We start from the raw sequence: 13,502 nt of genomic DNA on the forward strand, positions 1-13,502 counted from the left end.
CGGACCCTAGAACTCCGTTTTCCACAACATAGCCAAGGATGGCTAAGTGGTTGGTGCGGAACACGCACTTCTCCTTACTGTACGTGAGATTAAGGAGTTTGGCGGTGTGGAGAAATTTGAGAAGGTTAGCGTTGTGGTCCTGCTGATCGTGGCCGCAGATGGTGACGTTATCTAGGTACGGGAAGGTGGCCCGCAGTCCGTACCGGTCAACCATTCGGTCCATGTCACGTTGGAAGACCGAGACCCTGTTAGTGACACCGAAGGGGACCGTGAGGAAATGGTAAAGGCGGCCATCTGCTTCGAATGCAGTGTATTGGCGGTCCGCCTTGCGGATGGGGAGCTGGTGGTAGGCAGATTTCAGGTCCACTGTAGAAAAGACCCAGTACTGTGCAATCTGATTGACCGTATCAGATATGCTTGGGAAGGGGTATGCCTCGAGCTGCTGTTGCTCTTATTAGCCTTAGTTTATTTAGTTCTAATTACGTCACCTTTGCTCATGAGTCGCCAGGTATCTTTCTGATACCGCCACGTGGTTCAAGCTCGAGTTATGATTAATAAGTCAGCACACCGCTTAGTAAGATTGAAATCAACGGTCATTTATTATATACAACAAGTAATGCTTACACAATAATGCTGTTCTCTATATAGAAACTTATCACTACTGGCCAATACTTAGCTTTAGGAAGGGCCCACCAGGTCAGGGAAACGAAAGGCTTATCCAATCGGATCTGGCCCGCGGGATTCAAAAGGCTGATACAGGTCGATGGCTAGGAGTCTCTATCGGGTAGCGATCGCTGGAGTCAAACTTATGCTTTCTGGTCGATGTTCTTGCGAAGGTCGCGAACAGGCGAAGATGAGAGAGCGAGAGCTCTGAACTTGGCCCCGTATTTTATTGGGCCCAGGGGCTTCCCCCCTCTCGGGGCGGCCCTTGACCCTGAGTCCCAAGTGATTGGACTTGTTCCCAATCACTGGGTTCGATACGTCCAATAACGGGGCGATTCCTCGATCGGGGGGTGGTCGTTCACCTGTCTTTGTTTCGGCCACTGCAGGCGCCGACAGGTCTGGCCCGGCATTCAATTGCTGATATGTTGCACTTGTTCCCGGGGATAGCCGATTAAACTGTAGATGTCTGGGTTGATGTGCTGCTAATGGTCTTGAGTATCGCTCTGGGCCGACTTCCCCAGAGCCGAATATGCTATTCTGTCTGCAGCTGTCCATTTGTGTCCTATTGGCTGCTTTTCCCATCAGCCTTTTCGGTGAACCATTTTAAATCGGGTTTTGGCCAAATTAATAGGGAATCAGCCATTTTAGGTGGCTACACTGCGTGTACCGATTGATGGTCTGACTGTAGTCAATGACCATCCTGTGTTTCTCCCCAGTCTTTACCACTTGGGCTCTCCAGGGGCTGTTGCTGGCCTCAATGACCCCTTCCCGCAGCAGCCGCTGGACCTCCGACCTGATGAAGGTCCTGTCCTGGGCACTGTACCATCTGCTCCTGGTGGCGACGAGTTTTCAATCCGGGGTGAGGTTTGCAAACAAGGAAGGTGGATTGACCTTAAGGGTCGTGAGGCCGCATACGATGAGGGGGGTAGGGGTCCGCCGAATTTTGAAGGTAAGCTTTGGAGAGTGCATTGGAAATCCAGACCGAGTATCAGGGCAGTTGCTGAACTGTACGCCCTGGATGGTGAGGGTTGCGATGCAGTACCCTGGATTTCCACGGAATGGGATCCAGAGGCCAGGGAGATTCTCTGGGTAATGGGATGTACCGCGAGGGAGCAGCGCCTTACCGTAGTGGGGTGGTGGTGGGTGGGGGGGGTGTGGGGGTGGGTGGGGGGTGGGGGGTGGGTGGGGGTGGGTGGGTGGGTGGGTGGGGGGGGGTGGGTGGGGGGTGGGTGGGGGTGGGTGGGGGGGGGTGGTGGGGTGGGGGGTGGGGGGGGGGTGGGGGGGGGGTGGGGGTGGGGGGGGGGGTGGGGGTGGGGGTGGTGGGGGGGGTGGGGTGGGGTGGGGTGGTATAGGAACGCTGGACCTAGAAACAGCAGCGATCGACCGGGCAAAATATCCCTTCTTTCCGCACGTCTTGCAGGTTGTGCACCGGGCAGCCGACGTGACGTTGGCTGCTTGAGGGTGCAGCTGTAGGCGATCAGGCTTGATAACGAAGTTCCATCGCTGTAAAATCTCTGCTTAATAAATTGATGCTTAATAAATTGATGCACTATCAATTACTACAAGACGAGAGTAGAGAGTAATCGAGGCTTTATTAAGCAGAGATGTGTGGCCTCCTGCAGCTGCTCCAGAATGGGAGCAGCTCCGGTGTGCGTGCACATTTATACACTGCCTACTGGGCGGAGCCAGAAGGCAGGGATTTACCCCCGTACCTCTAGCACAGGAGCCTTACCGTACTACATCTAATATACAGTTACTACATCTAATATACAGTTACTACATCTAATATACAGTTGCTACATCTGATATACAGTTAGTGGTGACTACCACAGCCCCTTTCAGTGATCTGTGGACCTGTACACCTAGATCTCTCTGACTGTCAATACCTCCTCTCCAAACCCCAACTTTCTAACGAGGGATCAGTGAATAGCGAGCCAGAGCTGGATATTTCTCTTTTACTCATCCCGGGTATACTAAAGCCAAGTTCTAGTTACTTAACACGTTGTACCCTCTACTCAGTTTGCTTCTGCTGATTTCACGTTAACAGCTGCTCTCTGTTAAAAGTCTGAAACAATGAACCAGTCAACTTGCCAGACCTTTTCCTTTCTGCAAAGAACACCAACTCCTGTGTGCCAGCACACACTGTGCTTATGGTCCTCCCAGTGTTAATGCACACACTCCCTTTCCACCAGTATGCTGCAAAATATGTTATTGTCGGAAAGTTGCATAAAAGAGGCTTTCATATGAGGACCCGATCTATATTGAGCTCAAATCTGCAAAAAATGTAATCATCTACACTTTGAGTTATAAAGTTTAAAAATATTTAACAGTTATTCCAAACAAATATATTAAAGAGGCAGTTAAGTCCAACGGTAGTTCTGTTTTTTTTTAAAAGCCTGCCTTGAAGATAGAGTTCTCAAATGGGTTGAGCCGCACCTTTCTGGCAAGGCTACAATATCGACAATGGGATGTTCTGGTATCCTGGCTCATCTCCACTTTAAATAACTGGGGTTGTAACATTTGCCTGGCTGGTGTCCTGGAACTCTGTCCCATTGACTAATCAAGGATCTTGGACATAGGTATTTTTAAACTTCGATGACAAAAGAATTTTTGTTCCTGGAGGGTGTTTCCCATTTAAATCAGTCACCATAACTCTCTGCCTGGTTTTGCAGTAGCATAACTCAAGTGCTTGAGTAAAATATCACTCAAAATCAGTGATCAGCAGCCTAGGCTAGTGAGTGGGCCACATGAGTGGCCCTCCTTTATCTCAGTGGGCCGCAAGATTGAAATCAGGTTTGTTCACTAACCATGATCCCATGAATAAGATTGAATACCTTTAATACATGTCAAATATTTCAATGAGTTATAGAAAATGTTTCATCATTTATACATTAATAGAACTGTCATCAATTTCAAATGGTAAGATCAAAAGAAATATTTACACTTTGGACACAGAGGGAGTGCACAACTTTCACAGTCAATGTTGTGAGCAATTAACACGCACCTCACTTCACTTGCCCTGGCTTTATCACGTCAGTCATACTGATGGGGAAACAAAACTACCCAGATAGAAATCAGTGGAATGTGTTGACCTTGCGCATGAGCAACGGGATAACAAAATGTCTCATGGGCTGCACTCATGGGCCGCATATGGCTTCTGAGCCACAGATTGTCCACCACTGCTCTAAATGGTACTGAAAGAGAATCAAAATGGTCCCTGAAAGAAGGGTAAAAAATCTGGAGAGAGTTTATTGCGATTTTTTTTTAAAAACCCAAATGCTGGACACCGGGTGGTGGGGCTGGCGTAGGCAAAATCTCTCATGAAAAATCTGAGCAGTGCCTTATCAAAATGTGTTGTACATGGAGCTGGCTTCTGCATTATTGCCTGTCCAGGAGTGGTGCTGAAATAGGAAACAAAAACAATAATGGATCAGAAAAATTAGGTTTGCTGTACGCTGTTAAATAATTGTTAACTGAAATTTATATTAGCCCTTCTCCAAGTTAATGGATATGTCTGCAGAAAACTTGGGGACCTGTGTTCCCTACCTAATTTTCTCCCTGCCCCTCGATATTCAAAATACTGACTCAAACATTAGATTATGGGTGTACTTTCTCCTGCATGCTGGATCTAAATGCTTCTCACAACTCGGGCCAATTTATTTAATAACCTTATACTCTGGTCTTTGCTGTGTGTGAATTACAGAATCAGGAATATTTACAGTCCAGAAGGTGGCAATTCGGCCCACAGAGGTTGCTCTCTGAAAGGGCAGTTAACCTGGTCCTGTTCCCCTACCTTAATTGTTCTGTTCTGTGCTTTTGCTGCAGGAGTTTTTTTGTGGCAGTTCTGTGACTGTTCCAGAAATTGAGGGGTTGCTTTGGTTGAAAGAGGATGGCAAAAAATCCTGGAAGAAGCGCTACTTCCTACTCCGAGCCTCTGGAATCTATTACGTGCCCAAGGGCAAGACAAAGGTATGGTTCAGTAGGTGCTTTTTTATCAGATAAATCATATAGCAACTGCAGTGGCAGAAAATATAATTGCTTTTGAGAATACTTCTGAAAATACTGCAGTGACTTTAGCCATAACTCAAGCCCTATTTTGTGATGTTCTTCATTACTTTTCACTGTCATCGCTGTCATTCTTGCTGTCCAAAACAATTGGCTGCATTGATAACTTTGCATGGGTCTGATCCAGTAGCTATGTCAAACATACTATGGCATGGACAGAATTGTCAACTTAAATGTTCCTCACACAAATGCTTTTAAGAAAGGTGGAGAGTGATACAGGGGTATGAATAACTCTTATAGAGTTATATGCTATGTGTATGGAGTTGAGGAATTGCAATGATTCTTAATCTGGATGCCAAATGGTGACAAATTAAACCCAATGCCACTTAATGCTTCACCAGATTGTAACTTAATCTCTGAGGCCATTTGCTGGTTCTTGAACCACTTTATAAGAGACCTGGCAGACTGCTGTTGCAATTAAGAGATATACAAGATTGTTTTGGGACTGTGTCTTAAAGGTAAAAAGATAGGGATCACGTGACCTGCTCTGAAGTCTGCCTAACAACAAACTTGGATGCTTTGTGAGATTAAAGAAGGGGTCAGATTGTTTGTTTTACTGGAGGAAGGTGCAAGCTTCATGGAGACAATGGCAACAGCCAGTGTGCTCACAGCGGATTGACTGAAAGTCTCGAGTTCCAAAATATTGGGTTGGAAACAATTTTGCTTTCAATAAACAGTCCATTTACTTTCAAGTTAGAAAGAGAGTTGCGGTCTCCAGGATAGATGAGCAGCATTTTTACCAGAGTACAAAATCCATGTAATTTATGTTGTCATGGAGATGGGCTTGAGAAGGGAAGGGTCCAAGAAATCCCTGACAACTCTGACACAGTTAGTCTGCCAGGGTGCAGGGGAGAGCAAGAGCAGCTAGAGGCTAAACGTGTCTCTAGTTCACTGCACTGGAATGCAGGTGGGAGCTCACACTCATTGGAAAGACCAAATTTGTGTGGAGTTAAAACGAACCTGGAAGATTTGTCTAGCTTTAGCTAGAGTGAGAGTCTCCAGGAAAAATCACATTTTTGAAATATAATTCTGGGGTTAAGTTCCTAGGTTGAGAAAAGAATAAGTTAACTCTTGGAAATTAAAAGTCACTGTGGATGGTTTCTGGGGAAAATTGAATGTCTGCTGAAAGAAAGTGTGTTTTCGGTTGTGCTAGAAGAAAACGGTAATGTTCTGTTTTGTGGTTAAAAGTATAAAGTTACCAACAAAATACTGTTGAGTCAATAGTGCTTTCAGTCTTTTGTTGCAGTAAAAGTCTTAAAATGTGAAATCTTGTCACAGCATCCTTTCAGTTATTGAAGTTCAAATTTATTTCACAGAGATCATATCACTACTTGGGAACAAACTGACATTCCTCCCTTCCCTCTACTCAAGTTGAGATCTGCGAGGAGAGTGGTTGTCGGGTAGCATCCTGCTGGTACAACTGCTTTGTGGTAGCTACCTCCTGTTGGTATTGGATAGGCAGTTTTCTACGGGCACAGGCAGAAGCTCCCGTGAAATACACAGCCGGCCAGGCAAGGATGGGTAGCTTTAGACCTGGTCCAAGGATGTAGCGGAATGGCCCTTCTGTAAGCTTCAGCAAAGCAGAGTGGAAAGTGATTGCTAAACTCCACAGTTAGAGATTGGAGATATTTACAAAAGATAAATCTATTAACTGGATGTAAAATAGTCTGATAACTGATTTTTAAACGCTGCATTAAACAACCACGGCTGTTCAACATAGCCCTTTGGCAGTCTCTTTGAGGAGGCTGAAATGGCTGCACCCGCACAGGGAGGTTGATGTGCCAGATCTCCTTACCTGTATCAAAAAATCTTTATTCTTACTTGTCTACCACCACCAGCCCCCTTTTATTGTAAAAGCATTTTGACAGAGGTGAAGTGTCACATTGCTTTCTCACTTTCTCACTCTTCTTCCCCTTCTTGCCCACAACCAAGTTGTAGGCGTGTTTTCAGAGACTAAATATTAAGCTGTCTTTCACATGAGGGATTTCCCTTCTTAATTATGGCTCAGCTAACACAAAGACTCATGGAGACAGCAACTCTGGTTAAAGACATTTTTATTTTCCAAAGTACATGGGAGAGTGATCTGGGGCAGTTCCAGATCGCCACTAAATTTACATTGTTCTTAGTTCAGTAATTATACAATTTTCAAAAGGTTAGTAGCCCACCTTGGCTGGACATAATCCAATCATTGTGGCTATAGATTACATACACTGACCAATGAAATTTAATTTTAGGCAACATGGGACTGTGTGACCAGTCGTGGACCTTTAGAGTCTTACTCATAATGTCCTGATGTTTTCCAGATCTGTTATTCACTGTCCTTGGTTCTTTGTATATACAATCCTCCTTATCTTAACCTGGTTCCTGACTGGAACCATTTATTTATTCGCAAGGGGTGCCTGGGGTTGCTGATCAGAAATGTTTTCTGCTGAACAGGCTGTATTCTTTGTGAATCCTCTTTTCTAAAGAATGTGGTTAAGTTTTGTTGGCTATGTCCCATTATACCTTGTGAGCACTTCACTCTGAACAAGGATTTATATGCTTTATTACTATTATGCTTTAAGAATACACATTTAATTGTTAATAATTGCTACAGGTGTCTCTGCCCAGGGAATACGTTTTCTACTGTTTGTTTTGTCGTCTTTTTCTAGAAAATTAACCTTTATTTCTTACTCTTGTCCTAGCTACCGTGATCTAACAGTCTTTCGCCCTGAGCCCCCTTTCACACGTTTAAATAATATCAGCATATTTGCATTTTCTCTTTATGATGAAAGGCCGTTGACTACACTGACCTGGGGCAATTTCTTTTTTCAGACCTCTCGGGACCTGGCCTGTTTCATTCAGCTGGACCACATGAATGTGTATTATGGGCAGGATTACCGTAGCAAGTACAAGGCTCCCACCGACTACTGCTGTGCACTCAAGGTATGAATAGTGCTTAGTTCAGAAGGGTTTTAGTATTGTAGCATTGCGAGTTTGTACCTGCAATCAATAGAGTCAAGCCTGACCTGTAATTCAACACCCGAGAACAATCAACACTTTTTCCCAGGCTGGAAAGGTCAATTACAAGGGAACATAGGTTTAGGATGCGATGTGTGAAGCAGGTTTTTTACACAGGGTGGTGAGTGGCTGGAACCCGCTGCCGGGGGAGGTGGTGGAAGCAGATAGTTACGTTTAAGAAGCCAAATACATGAATGGGATGGGAATAGAGGGATACGGACACTAGAAGTGCAGATGATTTTAGTTTAGACAGGCATCCTGATCGGCACAGGCTTGGAGGGCCGAATGGCCTGTTCCTGTGCTGTACTGTTCTTTGTTTCTTTGTAGTACTCTGACCAGGGTTCCATTTCCCTCTTCCAGTGTGCTTCTGATTATTTGGACCATTAATATTAAGGAGTCCCAAACTGTCAGAGGTGCTGAACTTGCCTCTTTCACGCACTATTTTCATAATCAATATGAACACACTTAAATGTTTCAGACTGCAGCTTCATGTGAACTTGAATCCGACTTGTTGGCTACCCCAGCTACATATGTACATCCAATTGCAATAACTACGGTTGTGTGCATCACTCCTGTCTATTTTATTCTTCTGAATATAAATAGGAGGATTCGTTTTGGCCTCATCTACTTTTGCAGCCTTGGATGACCTATTTATCTGCACAACAAAGTCTCGCTGCTTCTCTTTAATCTTTCCATATTTCTGATATTTTCCAGTGTTGAATTACTGTCCGCTTGCTGTGCAGCCTTTCATGATTTCCCATATCCATTGTTTGCAGTTATTTGTAAATTTCAAAATTGTTCTTGAGTTTAGATCAATTATGCATCCAATAATTGCAAGTTTTCCGAACAAGCGGAAGTGGAACCAGTATATTCCACTGCCTCAGATGAATATTGGCTATCTCTGGCAGGACAGAATGATGCATAATGAAGTACGCAGGGATTCCCAGCAGGTTTGCCCTCTTGAGTTAGAGGTGACTCCGTTGATCTGGGTCAAATGATTTGAATTGATGACAGCCACAACCCCAAAGATGTGCTCGATGGTGAGCTTGCTATTGGCACAATACCAACAGGTTGCCTGCCTCTGCAATACAAAGATGTCTGCAAGCAAGACTTCAAGTTGACCAGGTTCAGAGTTGATGCATGGGAAATCCTCTATGTTGACCAGAGTGGAGATCAACCGTTAGGAAGGGTACAGAAAAAGCAGAGGACCAAAATAAATGACTGATGACAAGGAAATGACCAGATGGAAGAAAAGAAAAAAATCAGTCGACGTCAGGCCAAAGCTATTCCTCTGTCAGTTGCAGAATGGACAGAAGCTCGCTAATCGGCCTCTGCAGCCACAGCAGATGATGGTCAAAAGTGACATACACCCTGGACACAGTCCATCATTGCCCAAGATGGACAGATGACCTAACACAGATTCTGTTGGCTACCACTTGCTGCATCCTTATAGTACGAACAAGCTCCCTTTACCCCTTCCCTTCAGCTTTTTGCCCATCTCTATTGATGTGTCCACGTTCCTTTTAATTCCATATGCATTTTTAAAATTGTTTATTCTTTCATCGGATGTGAGCATCGCTGGCTAGGTCAGCAGTAATTCCCCATCCCTTGCTGCCCTTGAAAGGTTGCTTTCTTGAATTGCTTTAGTTCATGTGGTGTAGGTACACGCACAAAGCTGTTACAAAGGCAATCGCTATGTTTTGACATCTCACTGCTTTTAGTGTGACCTTTGGTGTGTTGCTAAAGCCACTTGTATGAAGGAGAATGGAGTTGTGTTGGATAACATAATCTGGGAAAGTAATCTGTTGAGAAATTAAAACATAAAAATCTGCCCAAGAATCTCTGGCCGTGGGACTCTACTGAGCAGTAGCGGTATTTTAATGGAGGCTGCAGTTTGTATTAATCATTTTGCTTATTTATTTTTCTCCTTCCAAAAGTCCCCAGAGTTACAGAAGAATTTCCTGCAGATCAGAGGCTAGAGCTGCAATCACTGTAAATCTTTCCATTGAATAAAAGACTATTCTTTTGCTGGCTAGGATATTTGGGATGATTGTGGGAAAACTAGTTCACAGCTGGCTCGGCACCGCTGGCTCACGTGAACCGGTGACCTTTGTCCCATGGCTACAACATCAGGAGGCAAACGTAGGCAGATATTTGTACAAAATAGTCACCTGGGAACGTTGAGGCAGGGTTGCAGGCTGCAGTACACCCTGTTAGTTGCTTATCTCAGAGGAGATGCCCTTCTGTAAATCCAGACGGACTTGTGAATCTCTCTTTACTGCTGGAGCATTTTCAGTGCCATTTTCTAAATGGGAGCTGCTATTTGGCAGCCAATTTGACCTGTGGCCTTTAAGCGACGAGTGGTATCAATTCAGTGGTTGATGCATTCTATAAGGGGGTGTGGGGGGACACATGGGCAGACACGGACACAGATGCACAGTGTTTAGCATCAGGGACCAGGTTTGATTCTGGCCTTGGGTGACTGGAGTTTGCATGTTCTCCCAGTGTCTGCATGGGCTTTCACCGGGTGCTCCAGTTTCCTTCCACAGTCTAAAGATGTGCAGGTTAGGTGGGGGTACAGGGATAGGGCGGGGGCATGGGTCGAGGTAAGGTGCTCTTCAGAGAGTCGGTGGGCTGAAGGCACTGCAGGGATTCTATGGACACACACAATCAGGAGTAAGATCCCTTCATGCAAAGACTGGGAATCAAACCTATCATAGATCATAGAATTTACAGTGCAGAAGGAGGACATTCGACCCATCGAGTCTGCACTGGCTCTTGGAAAGAGCACCCCACCCAAGGTTAACACCCCCACCCAACACTAAGGGCAATTTTGGACACTAAGGGCAATTTATCATGGCCAATCCACCTAACCTGCACATCTTTGGATTGTGGGAGGAAACTGGAGCACCCGGAGGAAACCCACGCACACACGGGGAGGATATGCAGACTCCGCACAGACAGTGACCCAAGCCGGAATCGAACCTGGGACCCTGGAGCTATGAAGCAATTGTGCTGACCACTATTGTCTGATCTGTATACTGTTGCACATGAAACAGGATGGTTCTTTTATGCACCAGCCACTGTTAATATGCAGCTCACAGGGAGGCATGGTAGAACAGTAGTTAGCACTGCTGCCTCACGGTGCCGAGGACCCAGGCTCGATCGCAGCCCTGGGTCACTCTCCATGTAGAGTTTACACATTCTCCCTGTGACTGCATGCGTCTCACCCCCACAACCCAAAAAGATGTGTTGGGTAGGTGAATTGGCCACACTAAATTGCCCCTTAATTGGAAAAACAGAATTGGGTATTCTAAATTTTTTTTTTTTTAATGTGCAATTTACTAACCAAGCAATACTAGTCCTTGGAGACGAGGAAGCCAGTTAACAGAATTGGGAAATCATCAGCAGCTTTGACAGTGACCCATTGTATTGCAATCCAGGTGTACAGATAACGTTGATAAATGGTTGAAATATATATGGGGCTGAAGATTTTAAATTCTGTTCACAGCATATGGAACTGTCTCGTGACACTGTGCTCAGCGACGGTACTGCAGAGTATCAAAGACATTATACAGAGTGTTTGGTTTTCCAAAATGACTCTGTCTGTCATCAATTACCTTTTTAAAGCCCAGCTGAAGAAAGCCACAGGCTATGTGGGCATAGAACATTACAGTGCAGTACAGGCCCTTCGGCCCTCTATGTTGTGCCGACCTGTGAAACCACTCTAAAGCCCATCTACACTATTCCCTTATCGTCCATATGTCTATCAATGACCATTTGAATGCCCTTAGTGTTGGCGAGTCCACTACTGTTGCAGGCAGGGCATTCCACGCCCTTACTACTCTCTGAGTAAAGAACCTACCTCTGACATCTGTCTTATATCTATCTCCCCTCAATTTAAAGCTATGTCCCCTCGTGCTAGACATCACCATCTGAGGAAAAAGGCTCTCGCTGTCCACCCTATCCAATCCTCTGATCATCTTGTATGCCTCAATTAAGTCACCTCTTCACCTTCTTCTCTCTAACGAAAACAGCCTCAAGTCCCTCAGCCTTTCCTCATAAGATCTTCCCTCCATACCAGGCAACATTCTGGCAAATCTCCTCTGCACCCTTTCCAATGCTTCCACATCCTTCCTATAATGCGGTGACCAGAATTGCACGCAATAGGGACTTCCGGGTGCGGCAATGACCAGCTAGGTCGCACGTTTCGGCACCTCCCGTTTTAACGGACTTTTGGGCTCTTATCAGGAGCCCCAACGGCAATTTTCGAAGGCTAAACCCACTGTGAGGCGACATAGAAGGGAGTCCCCCCGGATGTGAATGGACAAAAGAGATAATAGTGTCCAGATTGCGGAGGATCCTCTGGAGCAGCGGCAAAGAAAGGAAGTGAGAAGCAAGATGGCGGCGGAGGGAGGCCAGTTGGTATGGGGCCTGGAACAGCAGGAGTTCCCCCGGCGATGTGTGGAGGAACTCAAGAAGGAGGTGCTGGCACCGATTCTGCAGGCGATTGATGGGTGAAAGGAGGCGCAGAAGACCCAAGAGATGGGGCTCCGTGGAGTGAAGGCAAAAGCTGCCGAAAATGAGGACGAGATACAGGGCTTGGTGGTGAAGACGGAGACACATGAGGCACTGCATAAGAGGTGCATGGAGAGACTGGAAGCCCTGGAAAATAGCTCGAGGAGGAAGAACTTAAGAATCTTGTGTCTTCCCGAAGGGGCAGTGGGAGCAGACGTTGGGACGTATGTGAGCACGATGCTCCATACCTTAATGGGAGCTGAGGCCCCGACGGGCCCCCTGGAAGTGAAGGGAGCATACCGAGTCCTCGTGAGAAGACCAAAGGCAGGAGAAATACCTCGAGCAATAGTGGTGAGGTTCCACCGCTATAAGGACAGGGAGATGGTCCTGAGACGGGTGAAAAAGACAGGAGCAGCAGGTGGGAGAACGCGGTGATCCGTGTGTATCAGGATTGGAGTGCGGAGGTGGAGAGAAGGAGGGCGAGTTTCAATCGGGCCAAGGCGGTGCTCCACAAGAGGAAAGTGAAATTCGGAATGTTGCAGCCGTCAAGACTGTGGGTTACACACCAGGGTAAACACCACTACTTTGAGACGACAGAGGAGGCGTGGACATTTATTGAAGAGGAGAAGTTGGACTAGATTTGAGAAAGAGTGTTTGAAATGAAGTAGCGAGGTGGTGGCAAGGGACTGTGAATCAGATGGGGGAAAATTTTCTTTCCCCTCGAAGGGGGGACACACGAAGAAATGTGGGCGCCGGTGGGGAAGGGGAGGGGGAAGGAGAGAGGGAGCTGCGCCATCAGGGGCGGGGCCGAGAGGGAAGCGCGGGCTTTGTTCCCGCGCTATGGAAATTGTGGCGGGAAAAGGGGGCGCAGGAAGGAGGGAGCCTCACATAATGGGAGGCTAAGGATAAACGGGGGAAGCCAAGGTCAGCCAGAGTTTGCTGACTTCCGGAAGCAATATGGGGGGAAGCAACTAAGCTAGAGAGGGATCTAGCGGGGGTGGGGGTGGGGTTTAACTGGGTTGCTAAGGGGAAGGGGGAGCTGTTACGGGATTGGATGGTCGGGACGGGAGGGCACCGTCCGGGGGATAAGCGGGTGCGTGGGAACCGGGTGAGGAGCTGGCCTAAAAAAGGGGATGGCTAGTCGACGAGGGGGGGGGGTAAAGAGCCCCCCAACCCGGTTGATCACGTGGAACGTGAGAGGGTTGAATGGGCCGATTAAGAGGGCAAGGGTATTTGCGCACCTAAAGAAGCTAAAG

General features: G+C 46.5%; 1 protein-coding gene across 4 annotated transcripts in view; it reads left to right on the top strand.

Moving 5' to 3' along the window:
* Window positions 1-13,502, top strand: part of LOC140394299 (NEDD8-conjugating enzyme UBE2F-like) — a 571,886-nt gene that overhangs the window by 222,882 nt on the left and 335,502 nt on the right. For all 4 annotated transcript variants that reach the window (XM_072481459.1, XM_072481429.1, XM_072481439.1 and 1 more), the window contains 2 exons: window positions 4,489-4,632; window positions 7,543-7,653. In XM_072481459.1, coding sequence (XP_072337560.1) covers window positions 4,489-4,632; window positions 7,543-7,653 — 255 coding nt within the window. The remainder of the gene's footprint in view (window positions 1-4,488; window positions 4,633-7,542; window positions 7,654-13,502) is intronic.

Source organism: Scyliorhinus torazame, chromosome 2 (assembly GCF_047496885.1).
Source record: "Scyliorhinus torazame isolate Kashiwa2021f chromosome 2, sScyTor2.1, whole genome shotgun sequence".
In the NCBI taxonomy this organism is placed as follows: domain Eukaryota; kingdom Metazoa; phylum Chordata; class Chondrichthyes; order Carcharhiniformes; family Scyliorhinidae; genus Scyliorhinus; species Scyliorhinus torazame.